This window comes from Mustela putorius, unplaced genomic scaffold, assembly GCF_011764305.1.
Source record: "Mustela putorius furo isolate JIRA1106 unplaced genomic scaffold, ASM1176430v1.1 tig00000867_pilon_pilon_pilon, whole genome shotgun sequence".
Classification (NCBI taxonomy): domain Eukaryota; kingdom Metazoa; phylum Chordata; class Mammalia; order Carnivora; family Mustelidae; genus Mustela; species Mustela putorius.
This window is the reverse complement of record NW_025421501.1, coordinates 3,473,390-3,494,513: the sequence shown is the minus strand read 5'-3', so window position 1 is coordinate 3,494,513 and position 21,124 is coordinate 3,473,390. Positions and strand designations below refer to the sequence as shown.

The window sequence follows — 21,124 nt, the reverse complement described above, 5'->3', positions numbered from 1 at the left end:
GGGAACCAGGAAGGGGCATGAGTAGGTCCTGAGAGCTTCCTCAGCTGAAGATTTCAAGGGTCCAGGCCCCAGGGGTAAGTTGTCTCGAGGTCCTGTAAAGGTTATGTTCCACTCAGCTTCTTCCTTCTCGCCCTGGGGAGACTGAGAACACCCCAGCCCTGACAGTAAACTCCTCTCCGGGACTCTGTTAGTCCTCTGGGCAGAGAGAAGGGAGCGGGACCGCAGGATGCACAGGGTCCGGTACTGGACGCACTTCGGGCAAACCCTGACCGCACGCCGGTCAGCTGATTCACCGGGCACTCCTCTCCTTACGTCTGTGTGGTCGCTGACTTCCCGCATTCTGGCTTGAACCTGGGCGGCAAGCCGTGAGTGTGCTTGTGAATTCAAGGATACGAAATTAAAGATACTCATGGAAACATAAAGCATTTATTATTGCTATAGTCAAGGCAAAATCTCTGGAAACAATTGGCCTTGATAATGGGGGTAGAATCAGAACCATTATTCATGAGTTTACAGTCTGTTCTCTGCCGTCCACATGTCAGTTTCACACACGGCATCTATCATGAGACGGACCTTTGTTACACAGGAGAGAGAAGAACAAACTTGGGAGTCACAAAGCATGGCTTACCTACCTCCCTTAGCTACCTGACTTCAGACCGATCACTTGCGGTGAACCTGTTTCATCCTGTGCTGATTCAAAAAAAAAAAAAAAAAAAAAAAAAAAAAGACGGGACCGGGCGGAGGGGCCTGAATGAACCCAGCTGCTTGGAGGGCCTCTTGAGATAATGTGGGTGAGAACCAGGAGGACATAAATGAAATTGCCCTGGATGCTTGAAAAAAATGATACAAAACAGAGTATTCCTAGTAACAGTGTTTGGAAGCCCTGCAGGGGAGGGTGGGAACCCCATCGCGTAGCCTCCGAGCATGGCAGCGGGCGGGACAGTCACCGAGCATCCGAAATCTTGGGGCAGGACAAAGGACATTGATGCCCAAGCCTCCAGACTCACAGAGGAAGGAGCTGGCTTGACAAGCCATGTAATATGGACCCAGCTTTACCCTAGAAACACTTTGTCAGTTTTATTTTACCTTAATATACATCTGTACACGCAAGAATAAAAAGGCTATTACACAACGATTCCGTCAGTTTTACCTAGTTTCGAGAATAATGCATGCAGTTACAAATGAGAGGTAGAAACACTGTATTAAAGACCTAAAAATACAAACATTGTATAAATAAATGTTCAAATTAACTGCTGGAATTTCATACAGATAAATAAGGTAAAAATTACATTACTTCGTCAAAGTAAAGGAAAAACCATGTTTTTGTCTGTCTGCATCAGTATCCTAAAATTAGATTAATGCCAAAGAGCTTCTGTGCAATTTGTCAGAGTTTGGATTATGTTACCTAAAAGGGTAAAAATAAAAGGATTAAAACTGGAGAATGGTTTATTCAAGTATTCAAGCAGGTGCGGAAAAGGTAACGAAACCATACATGATGCAGGAACCATTTCTGGAAGGACGTGACCTGCCCGCGTTCTCCGTGACCAGCCGTTGGTGGACCATCAGGACAGACACAAACCATGCATGTTAGGCTGCAAAGAGCTGCCCGTCTTCCTAAGAGAAGACAAATCTCATTTGTCACTAACTTCATGGAGAAACTCCACATCACCAACAAGCCTTTAGGTCACCAACCTTGTTTTGGCCCTTTAAAATTCTTGAGAGGATCCCGAGTTGGTATTTTTCTCTAATACTGCCCAAATAAACCTAGCATTTAGTAAACCTAGAGATCACAGGCATCGATGCACACTCTGCATGCACAATAAAAAATACAACCGAAAGCAAACGGCCAGCAACTCAAAAACGCCACTGAGAAAATCTGTATGTGTAGATGGAGAGGTTAAAAAAATGCAAAGGTTCACACGAACACAAGTTTTACCATTTAAAAGTCCACTAGAGGTTACATGTGAATTCTGGAAAGGGTGTGTGTATATAACATAATCAAGTAAAATATTTTAAACAAGTCCATTGTGCCTCAGTTAGTTTTAAATTGCAAAATCCAATACACAGTTGTTTTAATAAATTAGTGCAATATGAAAGAGTTGGAAGATGAACATGTGTCCATATTTGATCAAATGGAAGAGTTCACCACTTCTGCCAAGAGCCTTTTCTCAGCTCGTTCTCGAGCTCGCTCTTCCTGGGCTGTCGATGGATGCGTGCTCAGGTTCAGACAAACAGACCCCAGTTATCACACTGCCTGGATGAGATGTTGATTTTTATTTTTTTTTATTTTTCTTTTCTTTATACCTCAGTAAACGCGTGGAATTTCACATACTGCCCTGGTGAACTGAGTACAGAGCCACCTACTTTGTTCCATTCTTACTTATCCTTAGGAATAACTGCACCGATCGTTCTATTTCTAAGGTCCATTTATTGACCCCGTCCAAACCGAGAGCCAAGTGGAATATTCTGCTTCTGCTTCTACACAGAAAAGGGAAGGGCTGACGCCTCCAATAAGGCAGATTTCCTACAAGTCTGTAGTTTTTTTGGGTGGTTTTCCTTTTTGAAGTCACGCTTGTTCTTTGGTAGTCACCAGGTGGGAGACTAGGGTTTCCTGGGGCTGGGGAAACAGAACCCAAGCTGTCATCCCAAACCTCTCTCCTCAGTCCCACCGCTGGTCCAGGGACAAGCCTGCGGCTGGCTCACAGGGTCGCAGAGCTACAACAGAGTGCTGACAATCTTCTTTCAATACTAGTTTTATCTAGAAATAAAATAAATTCATAATGAAAATCATGTCTATTGTCAAAACCAAAGCAAGAAGAACTAATGGGGAAAAAATCCAAACCCATCACCATTAATTCTCCACATGCACCCTTGCCCCTGACCTTTCTTTGGCCCAAAGTTGGCCATTTGAGTATTTTGTCTTCCTTCTGCCTAATAATTGTTTGGATGTTAATTTCCAGCTTGGTGACGTGCAGTGGCAAAACTGAGGCTGGTACATAAAACACAGGACATTTAGGTCTGAATGGCCAGCTTGCTCCCAACTCCAAGTCATTTCAGAACTGGCATCCCTTTGAGGCTGTGTGGTGTGAGCATGTACACTCCGAAGGGCCCACCATCCCCTCTTCAAAACCCAGGGCTTCTTTCTGATAAATGATACCATCACCCGGCAGCCTATTAATCTCCACTCTGCTGTCTATCCTACATCTACCCTGGAGTCTTCATAAAAGTCTTCAGTCACCAATAAGCTCATGAGGCTTAGAACAGTTGCCTTTATTAACAATAAAACCAAAGCTCTCTACAGATGCAAACACACATCTGCCAACACGGTCATGCAGTGTGAAAATCCGAAGTCACAAGGACTTCACGTGCATTATCTCGAGCCCTCGAACAACTCTCTCATCTTTCAGAAGAAGAAACAGACCACAGGAAGGGTGAGGGATCGGCCCGAAGCCAAGATCCAAACCCAGGCCGTATGGTGCCAAACTCTGCTCACTCCTGCTGCACCTGTAGGAGACAACTGGGTTGTCTGTCTTCTAAGTCGACTTACATTTATGTACATTTTCGATGTCGGCAGGGTCCTGGAGAATCTTAGTGAGGCCTTCCAGAAGAAGGGCTGCCTTATGGTAGCGATAAACGATGTCTTCGGTCTGCTGAAACATCTCATCCAGGGCGGCAGACTGAACCTAAAGCCAAGTCGGCAGAAATGAGAAGAGTCTCAACTTTTCCCAGAAAATACGAATCCATCTGGGCAATGCAGCTTTTAATGGAATCTATCTAAAATTAACACATTTTGACAAAATGATATCCTCTAGCAACCTATATAAAACTCAAAACTTCATCAGAGAGGCAAAATAAAACAGCAGCTTGTTGACGAAAGAGTTCATCTGCGCTCTCACGTCGTCTCCGACTCAGACACAGGACTCGCAAAACTTATGCTCCTGAACTGGCTCTTCTAGGACTGCACTAAGAAGCTTCTTTTAAACATACACTTTCACACTAGCACAGCCTGACACTTCATTAAAGTACATTTTGTAATAATAATGGGGCGTCTGGGTGGCTCAGTGGGTTAAAGCCTCTGCCTTCAGCTCAGGTTGTGATCCCAGGGTCCTGGGATCGAGCCCTGTGTCGGGCTCTCTGCTCAACAGGGAGCCTGCTTCCTCCTCTCTCTGCCTGCCTCTCTGACTACTTGTGATCACTCTCAGTCTGTCAAATAAATAAATCTTTTAAAAAAAGTACATCTTGTAATAATAAGATAATTCAGTGGTGTTAAAAGTCATCTCTTAGCTTGTTTTACCCAAAGCATTTTCAAAAGGGTATAGTCGTTCATTCGTTCAGAGATGTGTGCTGAGCACCTTCCCTCATTCCCAGCGCTCTGCACATGGTGAAGGAGAGTACACGTCTAGAGGGACGCGCAGGGCTGGGAAACATGGCATTCTAACACAGGGATACATGGTACTAGAGAGGGAGCCCCGGAATGGTAGGGGATACATGCTGGGTGTGTCTAACCCAACCATGGATGGAGAAAAGATCAGGGAAAGCCTCCAGGAAGTGGTGTTTAGGCTGAGTCTGGAGGAGGACCAGGAGATGGCCAGGTGGGAGGAGCTTTCCAGAAAGAAGGGACAGCAGAAGTATTCACAGGTTGTGAGTATTTCAGAAGTTTTCCCAACAGTATTCTGAAATGAGGGCCCAGATGGCATCACTTAGGGTGAGTCAGCAAACCAGGACTTAATGCCCAACCTGAACGCAGTCTCGGCCGCTCAGGAATGTAATGTTACCCAGTCAACATGGCATTTCCTAGTCAACGGGCACCTTCTGCTGCCCCTTAGGAGGGCATCTTTGCCCAAACAATGCACTTCTGACTAATAAATTCTGTTCTTCTTTTTTATTACCTCTCCTTCCCTTTTAAAAACCTTTGTTTTATTGAGCTCAGCAGAGGTCCCCACTGCTTGCTAGGTGGGATGCTGCCTGACTCGTGAGTCATTTAACAAGGACAGTTAGATCTCCAGTTTTACTTGGCTGAATTTTGTTTTTCAACATTCTTTTAATCATTAAATGCCAGGACTGTCAGTAACCCAGTATCCTAATGTATTTGTCGATATCATCTGTATCTTCCAAACAATACTTTAAGGCCACTTACAATTTAAAAAAAAAAATTGGGGGGGCGCCTGGGTGGCTCAGTGGGTTAAGCCGCTGCCTTCGGCTCAGGTCATGATCTCAGGGTCCTGGGATCGAGTCCCGCATCAGGCTCTCTGCTCAGCAGGGAGCCTGCTTCCCCCTCTCTCTCTGCCTGCTTCTCTATCTACTTGTGATTTCTCTCTGTCAAATAAATAAATAAAATCTTAAAAAAAATAAAATAAAATAAAAATAAAAAAAAAATTGGGTACAGAAAGTCTATTCTGAAAAGGAAGAAGAAAAAACTAACTAAAGATAGTGCTAGTACCAGTGAGTTTGCTGTGCAGCCTGGGCAAACTTACTCAAGCTCCACTGACTGCTCTCATTATCAGAAAAGAAGGGAGCGCCACAACTGCTTTGGAGAGAACATTTTTTCTGGCAAACTTCTAAAAATCAAATACCATATGAAGTCTTAATTCAGTACAGTGACAGAATGCATATTATTCATAGCAACAGTTTAGAGCAAAATAATATCTGTTATTTTTATCAACGGTTTATATTCCAAAGTTATTTTCCTATGACTTGATAATGGTTTTCAAAATGAGGCCAGGGGTAATGTAACAGTACAATTCCAAGTGGACAACTTTGGAGGGGAGGTGGGAGAAAATAAGATTGGTCGATAATTCCCCCCACTTAGTCACTTCTTTAACAGTCCCTAATTTCATCTCTATTCAGAGCAATTTCCCCCCCATGAGACAGAAACAATATTTCCAATAGTACAACAACACAGTTGGAAAAGCAGATTTTACTTTGCGTCTTTACTCAGGTAGGGTCAGTAAGCAGAGGCGGGGCACCTGCGCTGGTGAACAGCAGGATTTCTCCTAATGTTTATTCCCAAATTTCTGAAACAGTAGAAAATGCAGAAAATGCAGATCTAGCCAAAGCCTTTAGATGCAAAGTATAAAAAGATTAGACTGTGCCTAATGTGAGCAATTTTTAAGAGGTACAATAAAATGTCACCACGTGTGGTAGCCAATGTCACTTCATGCGTTACTTGGGCTAATGACATCCAATTACCCCTGTCGTTAAGAGGGAGTCACAATGTTTGGGGCTTGGGAATGGTTAAGGGCAGAAACTTTTTTTTTTTTAAAGGATAACGTCAAAGGGCACCTGGGTGGTGCAGTTGGTTAAGCCTCTGACTCTTGGTTTCGGCTCAGGCTGTGATCTCAGGGTCGTGCTGAGCACAGAGTCTGCTTGAAACTCTCTCTGCCCCCTCCCACTAGTGCGCTCTCTCTCAAAATAAATACATCTTTAAAAAAATAATAAAGGGAAAATGCTAAGTAGGTATTCAACTGAGAAGATGGGCCTATATAATATTCAATATTTAAAAGGGTTACCATTTCTACAGCACAAGTGTAGATGAGTTTCTCTGCAGTCACGCTGTTGATTTCATCAATAAATCTCTGTTTGTCAGAGAAGAAGCGATTCAGCTTTTCCGTAAGTTTCTTGCACATGGTGATGCAGAATTTGTATCGTTCATTCAGATTTTTGACAACTGGAAAGAAGTTGAGATGAGAACTAATTTTAATTTTCCTCCCAAAATAAAAATAAAGTCACAGTGACATGCACCTTTTCTGCCGATTTAAGGAAAGTAGCACTAAATGATCCTTGGGGGAAAAAATGACCAGAAATCAGGTTCTTTCATGGGTTCTCTTCCAGTTAAGGAAAAGTTGAGAATAAAGAAAGTCATTTTGGCTGTTCTCTGTATCAATTAAATGGCAAGAGCACAACCCAGAAAAGTCAGCATCTTTGCCCATCTAAGAGTTTTTACTAGCCCAGACTCCGCATCACACTCTCTCTCCACGTAAATGGAAAGAGGGCGGCGCGAGGACGCGGGCATCGGCGCGGGTACTGTCGCACGCCTCCATACCTTGTTTCACAGCCGTGGACGGGCTCAGCTTCCCGGACTTGATCTGGGCTTTGGCGAGATGCAGAGAGGCTGCTAAGAGCTGTGCGGCTTTCATGTATAAGACCAGCTGCTCCACACGCCTGCGCCGGAAGGAAGGCAGAGAGTGTTATCCTGTGAGCCAACGTGCCGCACTCCGCCCTCTACCATGGGGTCACCAAAGAGCATTTCTAAAGGAATATCATCCTCCTTGACATTTTGTTTAAAAATATTTTATTGATTTATTTAACAGAGAGAGAGAGAGAGAGAGAGATCACAAGTAGGCAGAGAAAAAGGCAGAGAGAGAGGGGCAGGAGGCTCCCCACCGAGCCGAGAGCCCAACGCGGGGCTCGATCCCAGGACCCCGAGACCATGACCTGAGCCGAAGGCAGAGGCTGAACCCACTGAGCCACACAGGTGCACCCCCCTTGATGTTTTTAATGCACAAATAACTCCTGAAGGAAAAAGGTTCAGTACAGAAAAAAGCGTGTGAAAAGACTCAAGAACCAATACAACCCCTTCATCATCAAATACCTTCAACAGTATAAGTCACAAGGAAGAGGCAATATTAAGACTGCAGAATCTGCGAGTCTTGGCTCACAAGTGGAATCTAGGCCAGTGACATAACCAAGAGCTCCCTTGAAGCTCTTCATGAGACACAATCTCTTGTGTCTGACAGGACCTCCATCTCAGACACGAATTTACAGAAAGCATGGAGAATTTGGAAGCAAACGGCAAAGGGGGCACGTACCCCCAGTCTTTGCTCAGCTGGCTGATCTGGTCCACGACCACACTCTCCTGGATCTGATACAAGGAGACAGCAGATGTGCACAACTCCGGGTGGCCGCCCCGCACAGCGGTCAGGTCCAGCACGCACTCCGTGAACATCAGCATCACGTTGAGGTGGCGTAAGGTGTCTGTGTGTTCTCTCTGTGGCAAAGCCAAATTGTCTTAGAAACTTAGAAACTAAGAAGACGGGCATACTTGTTCTTTATATACACCGTGGCCGAAGCTACTGTGTTTTTATACTTAGAAACATCAGAATGAGTAGAACAGACTACAATTTTTAAATTCCCCAAAACTAGTAGGAAAATAAGCACAGGTGAAACACAATGTGGGTGTGTGCATGCGTTTGTGTGTATGGATGAGAGCAGCCACAAAATTAAGTTTCAAAGATGTGAGGTCACATGCTTTTACTAGAAACAATAACGACAACAACAAAACCAAACAATAAAATCAGTATCTGAGACAAAACATGACAAAATAAATATCGGGATTGAAAGGCTATTCCGTACACTAAACCACACTTCTTGACAGTTCTGCAAATTCTACTGACTTATAGTTTGAGAGATGCTTTATTTTAATTTCTGGTGTGTTTTCAGTTCACAGTGATTCCTGATACCAAAACTCTAAATCTTGGTGAGCTGTCCAGTTAGTTAAAGAGGGGAGTAAGTGTAGACATAATAGCATGCATTAAAAATGGGTAGTCTAAAATTAGTGTTGTTTTGAGATGTGTTTTTAGCTATAAATGTTTCTCGAAATCTCAACTAAGACTAAGCTTCTCATTCTCCTTTTAAGATTAAAAAAGGATGAGAATCATTTCCTCGAGAAAGAATAAACCAATTAACTTGTGAAGATCTCCCTGCTCTCTTACAGCACATAGCACTATATATTCTAATATACCATAAAATGTACTAGAAAACAATTTGTGTTTAATTTGATTGAAGATACTCTGACAACTGCTTTTCCAATTTTACCCCTGGGTTAAACATATGTTCAAAATTACGACTAAATTTACTGGGAAATCACTGATATATTTTACATATATCTTTATAACTTCTATGTGAAATACCTAATTCTCATTCACACAAAGCAGAAATGCTAGAGGTCCAGCATGGAGAGAGCGTCTGTTCTCTGTTGGTCTGGAGAACTGATCATTTTAATGGAAATGCAAGCCAAGTCAGCACTGTAATCAGCAGGAGGACAGTGTGGGCTCCTGAATGCTGTCCTGGAGGCAGGACTGAGAAACTGAACTGACACAGCCTTTGCAGTCACTGAATGAACCTCACCTGTTCTCAGTCTGTGTTCACAGGATTCTGATGTGGGTCTCCCTGCACAACTGGCTCCAAGAGGGCAGGGGCTAGTCTACCAATGCGAACCTCTACCTGCTAGGGTTATTTCTCCGGGTTAGTGACACATCTAATTATGCTTGATTACTTTTTAAGCCCAAGTGTGTCATTTTTATGTTATAAAGAAAAGCAAACACTGAAAATAAAAAGTACTGGTTTCAGGACCAAGATTATGCTTTCCAAGTCCTATCGATGGAAAGAAACTAAACTTCAGATGAAAAATCTGTATCTGTCACTTCCTATCAACCAAAGCTTGTTCTGGATGAGTGTCACTGTCCACATTATTTTGAAAGCATGTCAGCAGTGGTTTTCAAATAGAAAAGACAAGGCGAGGTAAAGAAAAGAAAAACAACAACAACAAAAACAAAAACAAAAACCGTGGGCACTTCTGGGAGCAGTCTGCTCTTCCCCACCACCCATGGCTAGAACGCCCTCCAGTGGCTCTTCTCACCTCCATCAGCGTCTCCTCCGGCAGCTCCGGGGCTTCAAAGGTGACAAGCCCCTCCAGGCTGGGGGGTGAAGCACCATATGGCATGTATCTCGGGCTGGGAGCGGCCTCAGCTCCCGGAGGGGAAGCCCCCCAACCGGGCCCCGGCGGGGAGCCCACACACACGCGGCCGCTGGCAGAGTACAGGGAACCCCCGGGGCTGCTGGAGCCAGCTGCAAAGGGACAGGACGGTGAGCATGTGGGCAGGTGGGCTGCGCCCGCCCCTCCCGCCAGCCCAGCAACAGTCACGGACACCCCAGTGGAGCCTATGAAGAGGTTTTATTTCTCCAAGGTCAACTTTATTCCTTGTTTATACATCTATTTCATCGACATCATCATGACTAGGTTGTTTTTGTTTAAAGATTTTATTTATTGATTCGAAAGTGAGTGAGCCAGAGAGAGAGAGAGAGAGAGAGAGAGAAAGCGAGCAGGGGGTGGGGCAGAGGGAGAGGTGGACACCCCATGGAGGAGGGAGCTGGATGCAGGGCTCCCTCCTGGGGTTCCTGGATCATGATCTGAGCTGAGGGCAACCGCTTCACTGACTGAGCCACCCAGGCATCCCTTCGTGGCTTGTTTTAAACAAGTTTATAGCGTATACATTTCTCCCCATAGCCCCATAGTCCTCCTCATCATAAAACGCAGCAGAGGCACAGCAGTTCCCTAAACTTCTGTATGTGATGACTGTCTGGAGGATTTTCTGGTTTTTTAAGCCACAGATAACACTGTAATGAAATCCAAAGTTTTCGCTTCTTTTGGATGATTCATTTGTGATTTAAGCACTCTGAAGTGGTATTATAAACAGGAATGCAGTTACCACAGGTCAAATGTTACATCTTCACAGCTCTTGTGACAACTGCCACACTGCTTCCGACCCCAGGTGTGAGCACACAGACCCCACCACACCTCAGCAACGCTGGGCACCTCCATCTTCTAGCGCTGGCTTAGCTAACAGGTATAAAATGTCACTTTCTGAAAATGACATTTTACTATTATTTAATACTTCCAATAATCTGAAGAACAAGATTATTGACTCTACTTCCTCTCTCGCTACCTGTTTATAATCCTTTGCTTATAAATCTCCCGACATTTTGATTGGTAACTTATGTAGCAGAAGAGAATTTAAAGGACACAAGGTACAATACAGACAACAATGCTGAATGATAACTCATTTCCAGTCCAAGCTAAATACTTCCTTAATTTGGGGTATTAATAACCTATTTATAGAGAATGGATGATAAAACCAATCTACTGGCCTATCTAAATGCAGCTAGGGCTAAGTGCAAAGATTAGGACCCGAAGTATGAAAAAAGGTGAAACTTAGGTTTCTAAGAACAAAAGCAAAGATAAACAACCATCTACCATTTCAAAAAATTTACCAGAGGTACTGAAATACGCCTTTAATATAAAGACACAACAAGCACCGCAGATGCGCCGCTCCTTCATCACGGAGAAGTCACAGGTACATTATACCGCTATAATACAGTGTTATCAACATGCAGTGCTCTTAGCTTACAAAGTTTCCCCCCTACAAATAACGTTCCATTTATGCCTTATAACCCCTCTAAGGTCAAGAAAGTGATGATCTCAATGTCACTGGTAAGGAAACTAAAATCCAGAGAGCTGAGGGACTCGCCCAAGTGGCATCATCAAGTCATCGACAGAACACTGCACTCCAAACACAAGCCAAAATGATAATAAGACAATTCTTCACCTGAGGTTGTTCTTGTTCGAAGGACCATATGGGTACAAGTGGGGGCCGTGGCACTGTGTGGAGGAGATCCTACAGTGAACAGGACAGCTCTGGAACTTGCTGCTGTTCCTATAGGAGGTGCCAGTCCACCACCACAAGCTCCTGCAGGGGCTACAGCGAAAAGTTCACACAATGTTACTTCGCTTCCACGGTGTTTCGATTTGGGGGTGGGGTTACAGGGAGACCATTACTTTTATAGTTGGGTTTCTAGGGGCTTTTTTACATTAGGTACTTATTACTCTTAATCTTAACATCAGAAAGTCAACACAGATCTGCATAAGCAGTATTTTATAGTACTCTCTTCTCAGCTATGAACCTTCTTTACACCAAAAGCCGCCTACTCAGAGTCACTTCCTAGACTTCTAAGGGACATGAGCTGCTGTCACATCTGTTAAGGATCATTCGAAAAAGTGGAAACCAAGAACTTAGGATAAAAATATGAAGGAAAGAAGAAGGGAGATCAGGACTCTCCACGGTGTAAGAGCCAGAGAAAGTTGAGTCAAAGTACATGTGGGCCTTGGAATTGCAGCCATACATCTGTCAGGAAGAAATGGGGGTGGACCCAATGTCAGGGGCCCTGATAGGCTGGTGTGGGTTAAAGGAAGGGAAGGTGGAAAGTCCTTCTCCACCAAACTACACAGAATCAAAAAAAGTTATCCAAAGCCTTTTTACACTCAAGCATCTCAAAAACATTACATTTCTTAGGACACAGAATGGAGGTGGCAGTTAACAACACAAATCACAAATTTAAAACCAGATACAGAAAAAAAACCTACCATCAGTGTCCATCCTATCCACAACAGAGCATAACAAACTTGAAGCATCTAATTAACAGAACAGAGAGTTTATAAAAAATCTTCTAGGAAGCCACAAAGAGTAAGTGGAAATTAATTAAACAGTATCTATTTGTAGGTATTTGTGTATTTAAATATGGTCATGGATGTATTTTAAGAGACAATGACCCTATTTCTTTTAAGGTCTTAAGTTTTTCCTATTATCAGCAGTTTTTATTTTCAGAAATGGAGACTTCCTGATTAGGAAGAGAAATCTGTGATTTCGAATGATGATAGTAAAGTTCATGTGGAAAAGAGAAGAGAACAAGAGGATAAAAATGATCAAAGATGCATTTTATGCCTAAATGTTGTTTAAGGAGAAAACTCTGGTTTCATACATATAAACTTGGACTTAAATTACAACACATATTCATGCAGAACTTACAAACCCTATAAATTTAAATTAATTTGTAAAAGGGGATGAGACATAATACGGTTTTTCAAACAAGCTAATTCCAAAACTGTTCCAACTCGTAGTGACTGACTTCTAGAAAACAGCACACAGAATAACAACTTTCAGAATGTCAGTGTTAAGTGTGAGCAGCATCAGAGACCTGCTTCTCAGTGAAACAACTGTAACTGGCGAAAATTAATTTTCTTATTCATTTAAGAAAGAGAGTAGGGAGTAGGGGGTGAGAGACAGAGAGTCTTAAGCAGACTTGGCACTGAGCAGGGAGCCCAACATGGGGCTCGATCTCACGACCCTGAGATCACAACTGAGCAGAAACCAAAAGTCAGATACTTAACTGCATCACAGAGGCACTGTGGTAAAAATTCTTTAACAAACAACCACTTAGGGGCACCTGGGTATATGCACCCTTATGTTCAATGCAGCATTATTTATAATAGCAAAGATATGGGAGCAACCTAACTGTCCATCAACAGATGAATGGATAAAGAAGATGTGGTGGAGGTGTTTTACTTACACAGTGGAATATTACACAGCCATAAAAAGGGATGGGATCTTGCCCTTTGTGACAACATGGATGGACCTAGAGGGTATTATGCCCAAGTGAAATAACTCAGACTGAAAAAGACAAATACCATGTGATTTCACTCACATGTGGAACTGGAAAAACAAAATAAACCAAAAGCAGAATTAAACCTATAAATACAGAGAACAAACAGATAGTTGCCAGAGGGGAAAGGAAGTGAGGGGAAAAAGGCAAAATGGGTGAAGAGGAGTAGAAGATACAGGCTTGCAGTTAAGAAATGAGTAAGTCATGGGAATAAAAGTTACAGCACAGGGAATACGGGCAATGATACTATGATAGTGATGTCTGGGGACAGATGGCAGCTACCCTTGGGCGAGCACAGCGTAATGTATAGAGATGCTGAATCACTATGTCGTACACCTAAAACTAATGTGAACTTGTATGTCAACTATACTGAAATAAGAAAAAAAATTTTAAAGTAAAGTATGATCATAATGTCTCATCAAATAGAGAATATCATTAAAGAGAGAGATTATAAAAAAGAACCAAGTGCAAATTCAGGAGTTAAAAAGAACCATAACTGAAATTAAAAATTCACTACTGGGGTTCAACAGCACATGAGAACTGGCAGAAGAAAGAATCCATGAACTTGAAGATAAATCGATAGAGACCGTACAATGTGCAGCACAGAGTGAAAAGAGAGCCTCAAAAGAACTAGGAGACACCACTAAGTGTACCTATGCATAATGTGTATTATATGCATGCTAGGGGTGCCAGGAGGAGAGGAGAGGCAGAAAAAAGCAGAAAAGAATATCCAAATAAATAATGGCTGAAAATTTCTCAAGTCTGATGAAAAACATTAATCTGTATATCCAGGAAGCTCAACAAACTCAATGGAAGATAAACTCAAAGAAAGCCACACCCAGAAACATCACAGTAAAACCGTAAAAGCCAAAGACTAGGAGAAAACCTTCGGAGCAGTAAGAGGAAAATCATGTGTCACATACAGAGGTTTCGTTCAATCTACAGCTCAATTTGGAAAGTACAGCCAACTTAACAATATTAAGTCTTCTGATCTATACATACAGGGTTTCTTTCTATTTATTTATGTCTTCTTTAATTTATCTCATCAGTGTTTTGTAGTTTCCAGAACCAAAGTTTTATAGTTTACAAGTATAAATTTGTTCCTAAATATTTTATTATTTCTGATGGTATCTTATACAGAATTGTTTTCTTAATGTCACTTTCAGATTGTTTCTTGCCAGTGTATAAGAAATACAGTGGATTTTTAGTTTCGGAACTTGTATTCTGCAATGCTACTGAATTTTCTAGTTCAAATAGTTTTTTAGTGGATTACTTAGGATTTTCTACATACAAAATCATGCCATCTGTGAAGAGAGGTAGTTTTACTTCTTCCTTTCCAAGCTGGGTGTTTTGTTTTTTGTTTTTGCTCCACTGCCCTGGTTAGAGCCTCTGATACAATGTAGAATAGAAGTGGTGAGAATGGGCATCTTTGTCTGTTTCGTGATCTTAGAGGGAAAATATTCAATCTTCCACCTTTAAATATGATGTTAGCTGTGCATTTTTCATAGATATTCTTTATCAGGTGAGTAAATTCTATTTCTAGCATATTGAGTATTAGGCATTACATTAACTGATTTTCATATGTGAAAGCAACTTAGCAGTCCAGGGAAAAATTTCACTTCATAAAATTTCCATTTCACAATGGAAACTCAAGGACCCAGAATAACCAAAACAATCTTGAAAATGAAGAACAAAGGACTCTCATTTCCTTGGTTACTATAAAGTTACTTGATTATAAAATAATCAAGGCAGTATGGTACCAACACAATAAAAGACATATAGATTGGTGAAAGAGAATTAGGATCCAAAAATAAACACATTTATAGTAGACAGATTTTTCTGACAAGGCTAACAAAACAATACAATATGGAAGAAAGAATAATCTTTGCAATAAACGGTGCTGGCACCACTGAAAATCTACATGCAAAAGAATGAAGTCGGACCCCTACATCACATCATCCACAAGAAAGTCAGTTAAAGTGGATCACAGGTCTACATGTAAGAGCTAAGACACAAAACTCTCAGGAAAGAATACAGAGTTAGGCGAGGGTGTCAGATGTTATTTAAGAAGGGGGATCTAGGGAAACCCAAAAAGAACACAGAGAGGTTTAGCCTGACACCTACAGCTACAATGAACACTAAGCACAGCCTAACTCCTAGCCGGGAAAACAAAAAAAACCTCGTGATATTTAATTCAATTCCTGCTATCCAATATATCAGGTCAGGCTTTCAAAAAAAAAAAAAATTTAAAAGATATACTTAATGGTGGGACACCTGGGTGGCTCAGTTGGTTAAGCAGCTGCCTTCGGCTCAGGTCATGATCCCAGCGTCCTGGGATCGAGTCCCACATTGGGCTCCTTGCTCGGCAGGGAGCCTGCTTCTCCCTCTGTCTCTGTCTGCCTGTGCTCGCTCGCTCTCTCTCCCTCTATCCCTGACAAATAAATAAATAAAATATTAAAAAAAAAAAGATATACTTAATGGTAAAAACAGTTTGATGAAACAGCAATCTTCATAACCAGACTCACATACAGCAGACACTGGAATTATCAGACTAAAAATTTAAAATATGGTTAATATACTAAGGGCTCATTAGGGAAAAGTAAACAACATGTAAGAAGAGATTGGTAACATAAGCAGAGAGAGTGGAAACTCTACAAAAGAATCAAAAGGAAACATTATAAATCAAAATCACTGAAACATAAATGAATAATGCATTTGATGAGCTCCCCAGTAGATAGACATGGCTCAGGAGAGAAACAGCTTGAAGATGAGCCAATATCAACTTCCAAAACTGGAAAGCAAATACAAAGAAAAATAAAAACAAAGATGGAATAGTCAAGAACTGTGGGACAGCTACAAAAGTATAGCATATATGTAAAGGGAATATCAGAGGGGGAAGAGAGAGAGAAAGGAAAAGAAGAAATATTTGTAGTTGTAATGATCGAGAATTGTCCAAAATTACTGCCAGAACCAAACCACATATCCAGGAAGCTCACAGAACACCAACCAGGATGAATACAAAAAAAACTACACCTAGACATATATCAAACTGCACAGAATTAAAGACAAGGAAAAAATCTTGAAAGAAGCCAAAGAAAAAGCACCTCACCTATAGAAGAACAAGAGTAAGAATTACATTGGACTTCTCTTCAGAAACCATGCAAGCAAGAAAAGAGTGGAGTAGTCTCTTTGGATTAGAAACCATGTTCAATCAGATATTTGATGGTCCAGATTATTTCCTTCTTCGGATGCTAACGGGAGAGTCAGTAAAAAATTACAGAGAAAATGAGAAAAGATTACAATGGTGAATCCCAAATTTAGGTGTATATAATAATCATGGGGAGAGTATTTTTTTTTGAGAATTTATCTATTTATTTGAGAGAGCATGAGTGGGGGTAGGGATGGGCAGTGGGAGAGGGAGAAGGCAGCTCCCTGCTGGGTGGGGAGCCCAATGTGGGGCTCAATCCGAGGACCCTGGGAGCATCACGTGAGCTGAAGGCAGACACTTAACCAACTGAGCCACTCAGGAACCCAGGAGTTTGTTAAAAGTACTGATTCTCAGAATCCATTCCCTGAAAATTTGGTTAAATAAGTCTGGGTTATGGTCCACAACCTGCCCTTTGTTTTATTTTTTGACAAGCAGTAATCCAAGTAATCTAGTTGTGGATCTATAAACATAACAGTCCCTGAAACAACTATGAAAAAGGCTAGGGGAGCTCAGTGACCAATGGTATTTTTTATAAGATCTACTCACTCACTGTAGAAGAAATGCTCAAGAGTACAAGTGTATTTAAGCTAACTTTGGTCAGTATTACCCCACCAATAAAAACCAATCTTGGGTCGGAATTTGTCCTAACTCATAACTGGTGGTGATTAATACACCCCACAAGCATCTGTCTTGATGTGCTAAGAAAAAAGATGAAGTGGCAGGGAGTGTGTGAACAGTCAGCAGAAGCAGATAGGTAAAACAACTACTTTCTCCTGCCCTCCAACCTGGCCAAAAGATGTCCATGGATTAACGTCTGGAACCTGTAAATAGGCTACATTACATGGCAGAAGGTAATTAAAGTTGCAGATGGAACTGGTTTAAACATAAAGAGATTATCCGAGATTATCCATCGGGTCCAACATAATCACAAGGGTCCATTAAATGTAGAATAAGAAGGCAGGAGGTCGGAGTCTAGAACCAGCCATCGTTGGCTTTCAAGATGGAAGGGGACCCCAATCCGAGGAAGGAGGGCAGTCTCTAGATGCTGGAAAAGCCTAGGAAATGCATTCTCCCCTACAGGCTCTCGAAGGAATGCAGCCTTGTCAACATACTGGTTTTAGCCCAGAGAAACCCACTGCAGGCCTCTGACCTCTGAAACTGTACAATGCTACGTTTATGTTGTTTTAAAAACAGCACACTTGTGCTAATCTGTGGCAGCAATAACAGCAAACCAATGCACATACTAGCAAATTACCTACCTAGAAAGAAACCCCATTTTCTTACCTATATCCATTGGTCGTTCTGTATTTAAACTGTCCGTGCTGCCCTGATGTCCACCTAAAGGTATCTTCGCTTGTTGGTCTGATAATTTCCCAGCACTGACAGATCTAGAAAGAAGGAACAATGTTCATAATGGAAAGATTACTTTATTTTACTTATTTATTTATTTATTTGTCAGAGAAAGAGAGAGCACAAGCAGGCAGAGAGGCAGGCAGAGGCAGAGGGAGAAGCAGACTCCCTGCTGAGCAAGGAGCCTAATGTGGGACTGGATTCCAGGACCCTGCGATCATGACCGGAGCTGAAGATAGAAGCCACCCAGGCATCCCTGGAAAGTATACTGTAAAAATCCCAGTATTTAAAATAATAAGGGAGATTTAAGCCAAGCCACAAAAGGGTTAAAGGGAAGTCAGAGAATAAGGAGATAAAAAATAGATACCAGACAATTCAGGGCAGAGACGAACTTCAATAACCCAAACAAACAAAAAGCAGACAGAGAACATTCAGGAAATTCAGTGAGGACTCTGTATTCAGTCACAGGAAGCACCTGTGGTTTTCAGAGATTCTAAATGTATACAGTTCATATCATTACCCAAGTGGCGTAGACCAGCTACTAAACTAATTTGCTCGGGTCTGTCTTTATCGTAGACATATATGTACTATTGCAGCTTTCACACTGAAGGCTGGGAGGAAACGGTGTCTTTTACCTGCCAAACACTGCTTTGTTCTGCTGCTCAGGCTTCTGCCTCTCGCCGCCTTGAGCTAGGAGACAATGAGGGCACTCCCGTGGGTCACTCCCGTCTTTAGTCTGCCCTTCAGAGGGCCCATGACGAGTCACCAAGGCTAGCAGGTTGGAAGACGCTTGCGTTTTAGGTATTTTGAAAGGAGCCGTGGTCTGAGGAAACACATGCAAGCTGGTTACTACCCCACATGCAGCATTCAGAATCATCAGACCTAAGTCAGACCTCGATTCATATTCTGACTCTTGCACTGACAGCCTCTGTGGCCGTGGACAGCTCACTCGTTCTCTCTGGCCTCAACTTCTGTTCTTCGGGAATCAGTGGGATCATGTATAAAAAGCATTTGGCATGAAGTACTTAGACTATGCCAGGCTCATGGCAAGTCCTCCTTAAATGGTAGGCATTCAATATCACCATGAATCTTTTCTATCAAGCACAGTAGGCCCCATAGTGGCTTCGCCTTCTGTGGCCGACCCTGGTCCAGAAGCAGGTGATCCTCCTTCCGATACACTGTCAGAAGGTCAGTGGTAGCCTAATACTGGGTCACATGCCTACGTCACTCCCTCACTTCATCTCCCCACGCAGGCCTGCTCCCACCTCACATCCTCTGCTTCTCCCTCTCCCTGTGCCCCTCCTGCCATCACTTGTGCTTTCTCTCTCTCTCCAATAAATAATCTTTTTTGACAGAGATCACAAGCAGGCAGAGTGGCAGGCAGAGGGAGAGGGAGAAGCAGGCTCCCCGCTGAGCAGAGAGCCTGATGTGGGGCTCAATCCCAGGACCCCGGGATCATGACCTGAGCTGAAGGCAGATGCTTAACCGACTGAGCCACCCAGGCACCCCAATAAATAAAATCTTAAAAAAAAAAACTGCCCCATGATTATTATATATTATATATATTTTCAGTGTATTTTGAGAGAGAGACCACATTCATTCATTGTGGCCTATTATAACTGTTCTATTGTATTATCAGTTACAGTTATTAATCTCTCACCGTGCCTAACATAACTTAAACTTTATCGTACTATCTGTGGTTTCAGTCAACTGCAGAGGGTCTTGGAGCATATCCCCGGGGGACAAGAGGACTACTGTCTCAAGCTCAGCTAAGCTACCCCACAGCACTGCGGACTCCGCGTCACTCCATGTGGCCATGCAGCTGCAGGGCCTTAAATGGACACCGGCCCCACATACAAGTGCAGGTCCTCAAGAGCATACTGCGGTCACAAGTACATTTAAATTCTGGAGATGACTCCTCCAATACCCCTGGTGGTCTAGTCTCCCCCATCCCCCAGGCTTTCTCCTTGGATGCTGCACACACAAAGACTCCTGCGGAGCTTACTAGAATCCCATTTTTTTGGCTCAAACTGACCAATTCTGCTTTAGCTCAGGAACCCCAAAGTCCTCCAACCCGGACCCTAATAAAGGCATGTGCCCTGGGTCCTGTCTCTGTCTGCACCTGCCTGGGTGTCCCCATGTAGCCTCTTGAGGCATGCCAGGTACTTCTGCCAAGACATATGAGCAACGGACTTCTCTGCTCCAGTCTCTCTGGTAGTCTGCTGCCGGACCTGAGCTCACCACACGGCACCCCGTGCTCCATGTAACGGACGTTAACTGAACAAAGTCGTCATGCTGACTAAGGAGCTTAATGAACACACCTTAGTAGGAGAGCCAATGATGGTTGGTAAAGGAGTTTTAAAGAACCAGTCCGAACTGCGAGGAGAGGACCCCGTGTGCTTGGTGGGAGAGGTTCCGAGGCTGCCGGGCCGACTGGGCTGAGGTGAGTAGCTGTACCCAGCCCCGGCGTGGGACGGGCACACGGGGTCCGAGTGCTGCTTTCTGAGTTTCTGCTTGTTCTGGTAGATGTCGGTGAGGGTCGGAGCGCTCTGCAGCCTAGCGCCCGACAGGAGAGACTGTGGTGACGGAGCCGGTGGCACTGGGGAACCTGCCATGGACACACACGCAGGTTAACCCAGAGCGCAGGCAAACACTGAAGAAGTCAGAGGACAGGACTCGAAATGGGAAGTCTAATGAATGTCATGTTCTTCAGGAGCTATTTTAAAAATTGTGTATTTGGCAAGAGATGATTTTGGGGATAGGTGGTAATGGTGGTGGGTACGTTAGCCGCTCTTAGCAGCAGCTAGCAGATAACTCTAATTAGCACAAGAGAACCACATCATAAATGATCAATGTCAATAAAAACTACAAAAACCTGGGTGCCTGGGTACCTCTGTTGGTTAAGCGACTGCCTTCAGCTCAGGTCATAATCCTGGAGTACCAGGATCAAGTCCCACATCGGATTCCCTGCTCGGCAGGGAGTCTTCTTCTCTCACTGACCTCTCTCCTCTCATGTTCTCTGTCTCTCTCTCAAATAAATAAATAAAATCTTAAAAAAAAAAAAAAAACTACAAAAACCCCTGCTGAACCGAAACCAAATGTTTCTACTTCTTATGTGAATGCATACTTGGGGATATCAACGTATTACCCTCTTTTCTCACCTAGCAGCTAAAAGAAACTTTTCGAACCAATCCAGAATAACCCTTTATCTAATTAGATAATACACTTTTCTGGGATTTTATTTTACTTGCCTAAAAATCACAAGCATATATGGATAATTTAATTATTTTT

General features: G+C 42.8%; 1 protein-coding gene across 2 annotated transcripts in view; it reads right to left on the bottom strand.

Moving 5' to 3' along the window:
• Positions 1-407: 407 nt before the first annotated feature.
• ULK2 (unc-51 like autophagy activating kinase 2) overlaps positions 408-21,124 on the bottom strand; it is an 83,407-nt gene continuing 62,690 nt past the window's right edge. The window contains exons 18-27 of one of the 2 annotated variants that reach the window (XM_045085446.1): positions 20,155-20,441; positions 18,469-18,656; positions 17,768-17,871; positions 11,385-11,534; positions 9,638-9,846; positions 7,809-7,987; positions 7,043-7,161; positions 6,510-6,667; positions 3,548-3,683; positions 408-2,758 (exon numbers count right to left, since the gene is read on the bottom strand). In XM_045085446.1, the coding sequence (XP_044941381.1) occupies positions 2,700-2,758; positions 3,548-3,683; positions 6,510-6,667; positions 7,043-7,161; positions 7,809-7,987; positions 9,638-9,846; positions 11,385-11,534; positions 17,768-17,871; positions 18,469-18,656; positions 20,155-20,441 (1,589 nt within the window). In that variant the 3' untranslated portion in view covers positions 408-2,699. The remainder of the gene's footprint in view (positions 2,759-3,547; positions 3,684-6,509; positions 6,668-7,042; positions 7,162-7,808; positions 7,988-9,637; positions 9,847-11,384; positions 11,535-17,767; positions 17,872-18,468; positions 18,657-20,154; positions 20,442-21,124) is intronic. The other variant, XM_045085447.1, reaches the window with a different exon arrangement.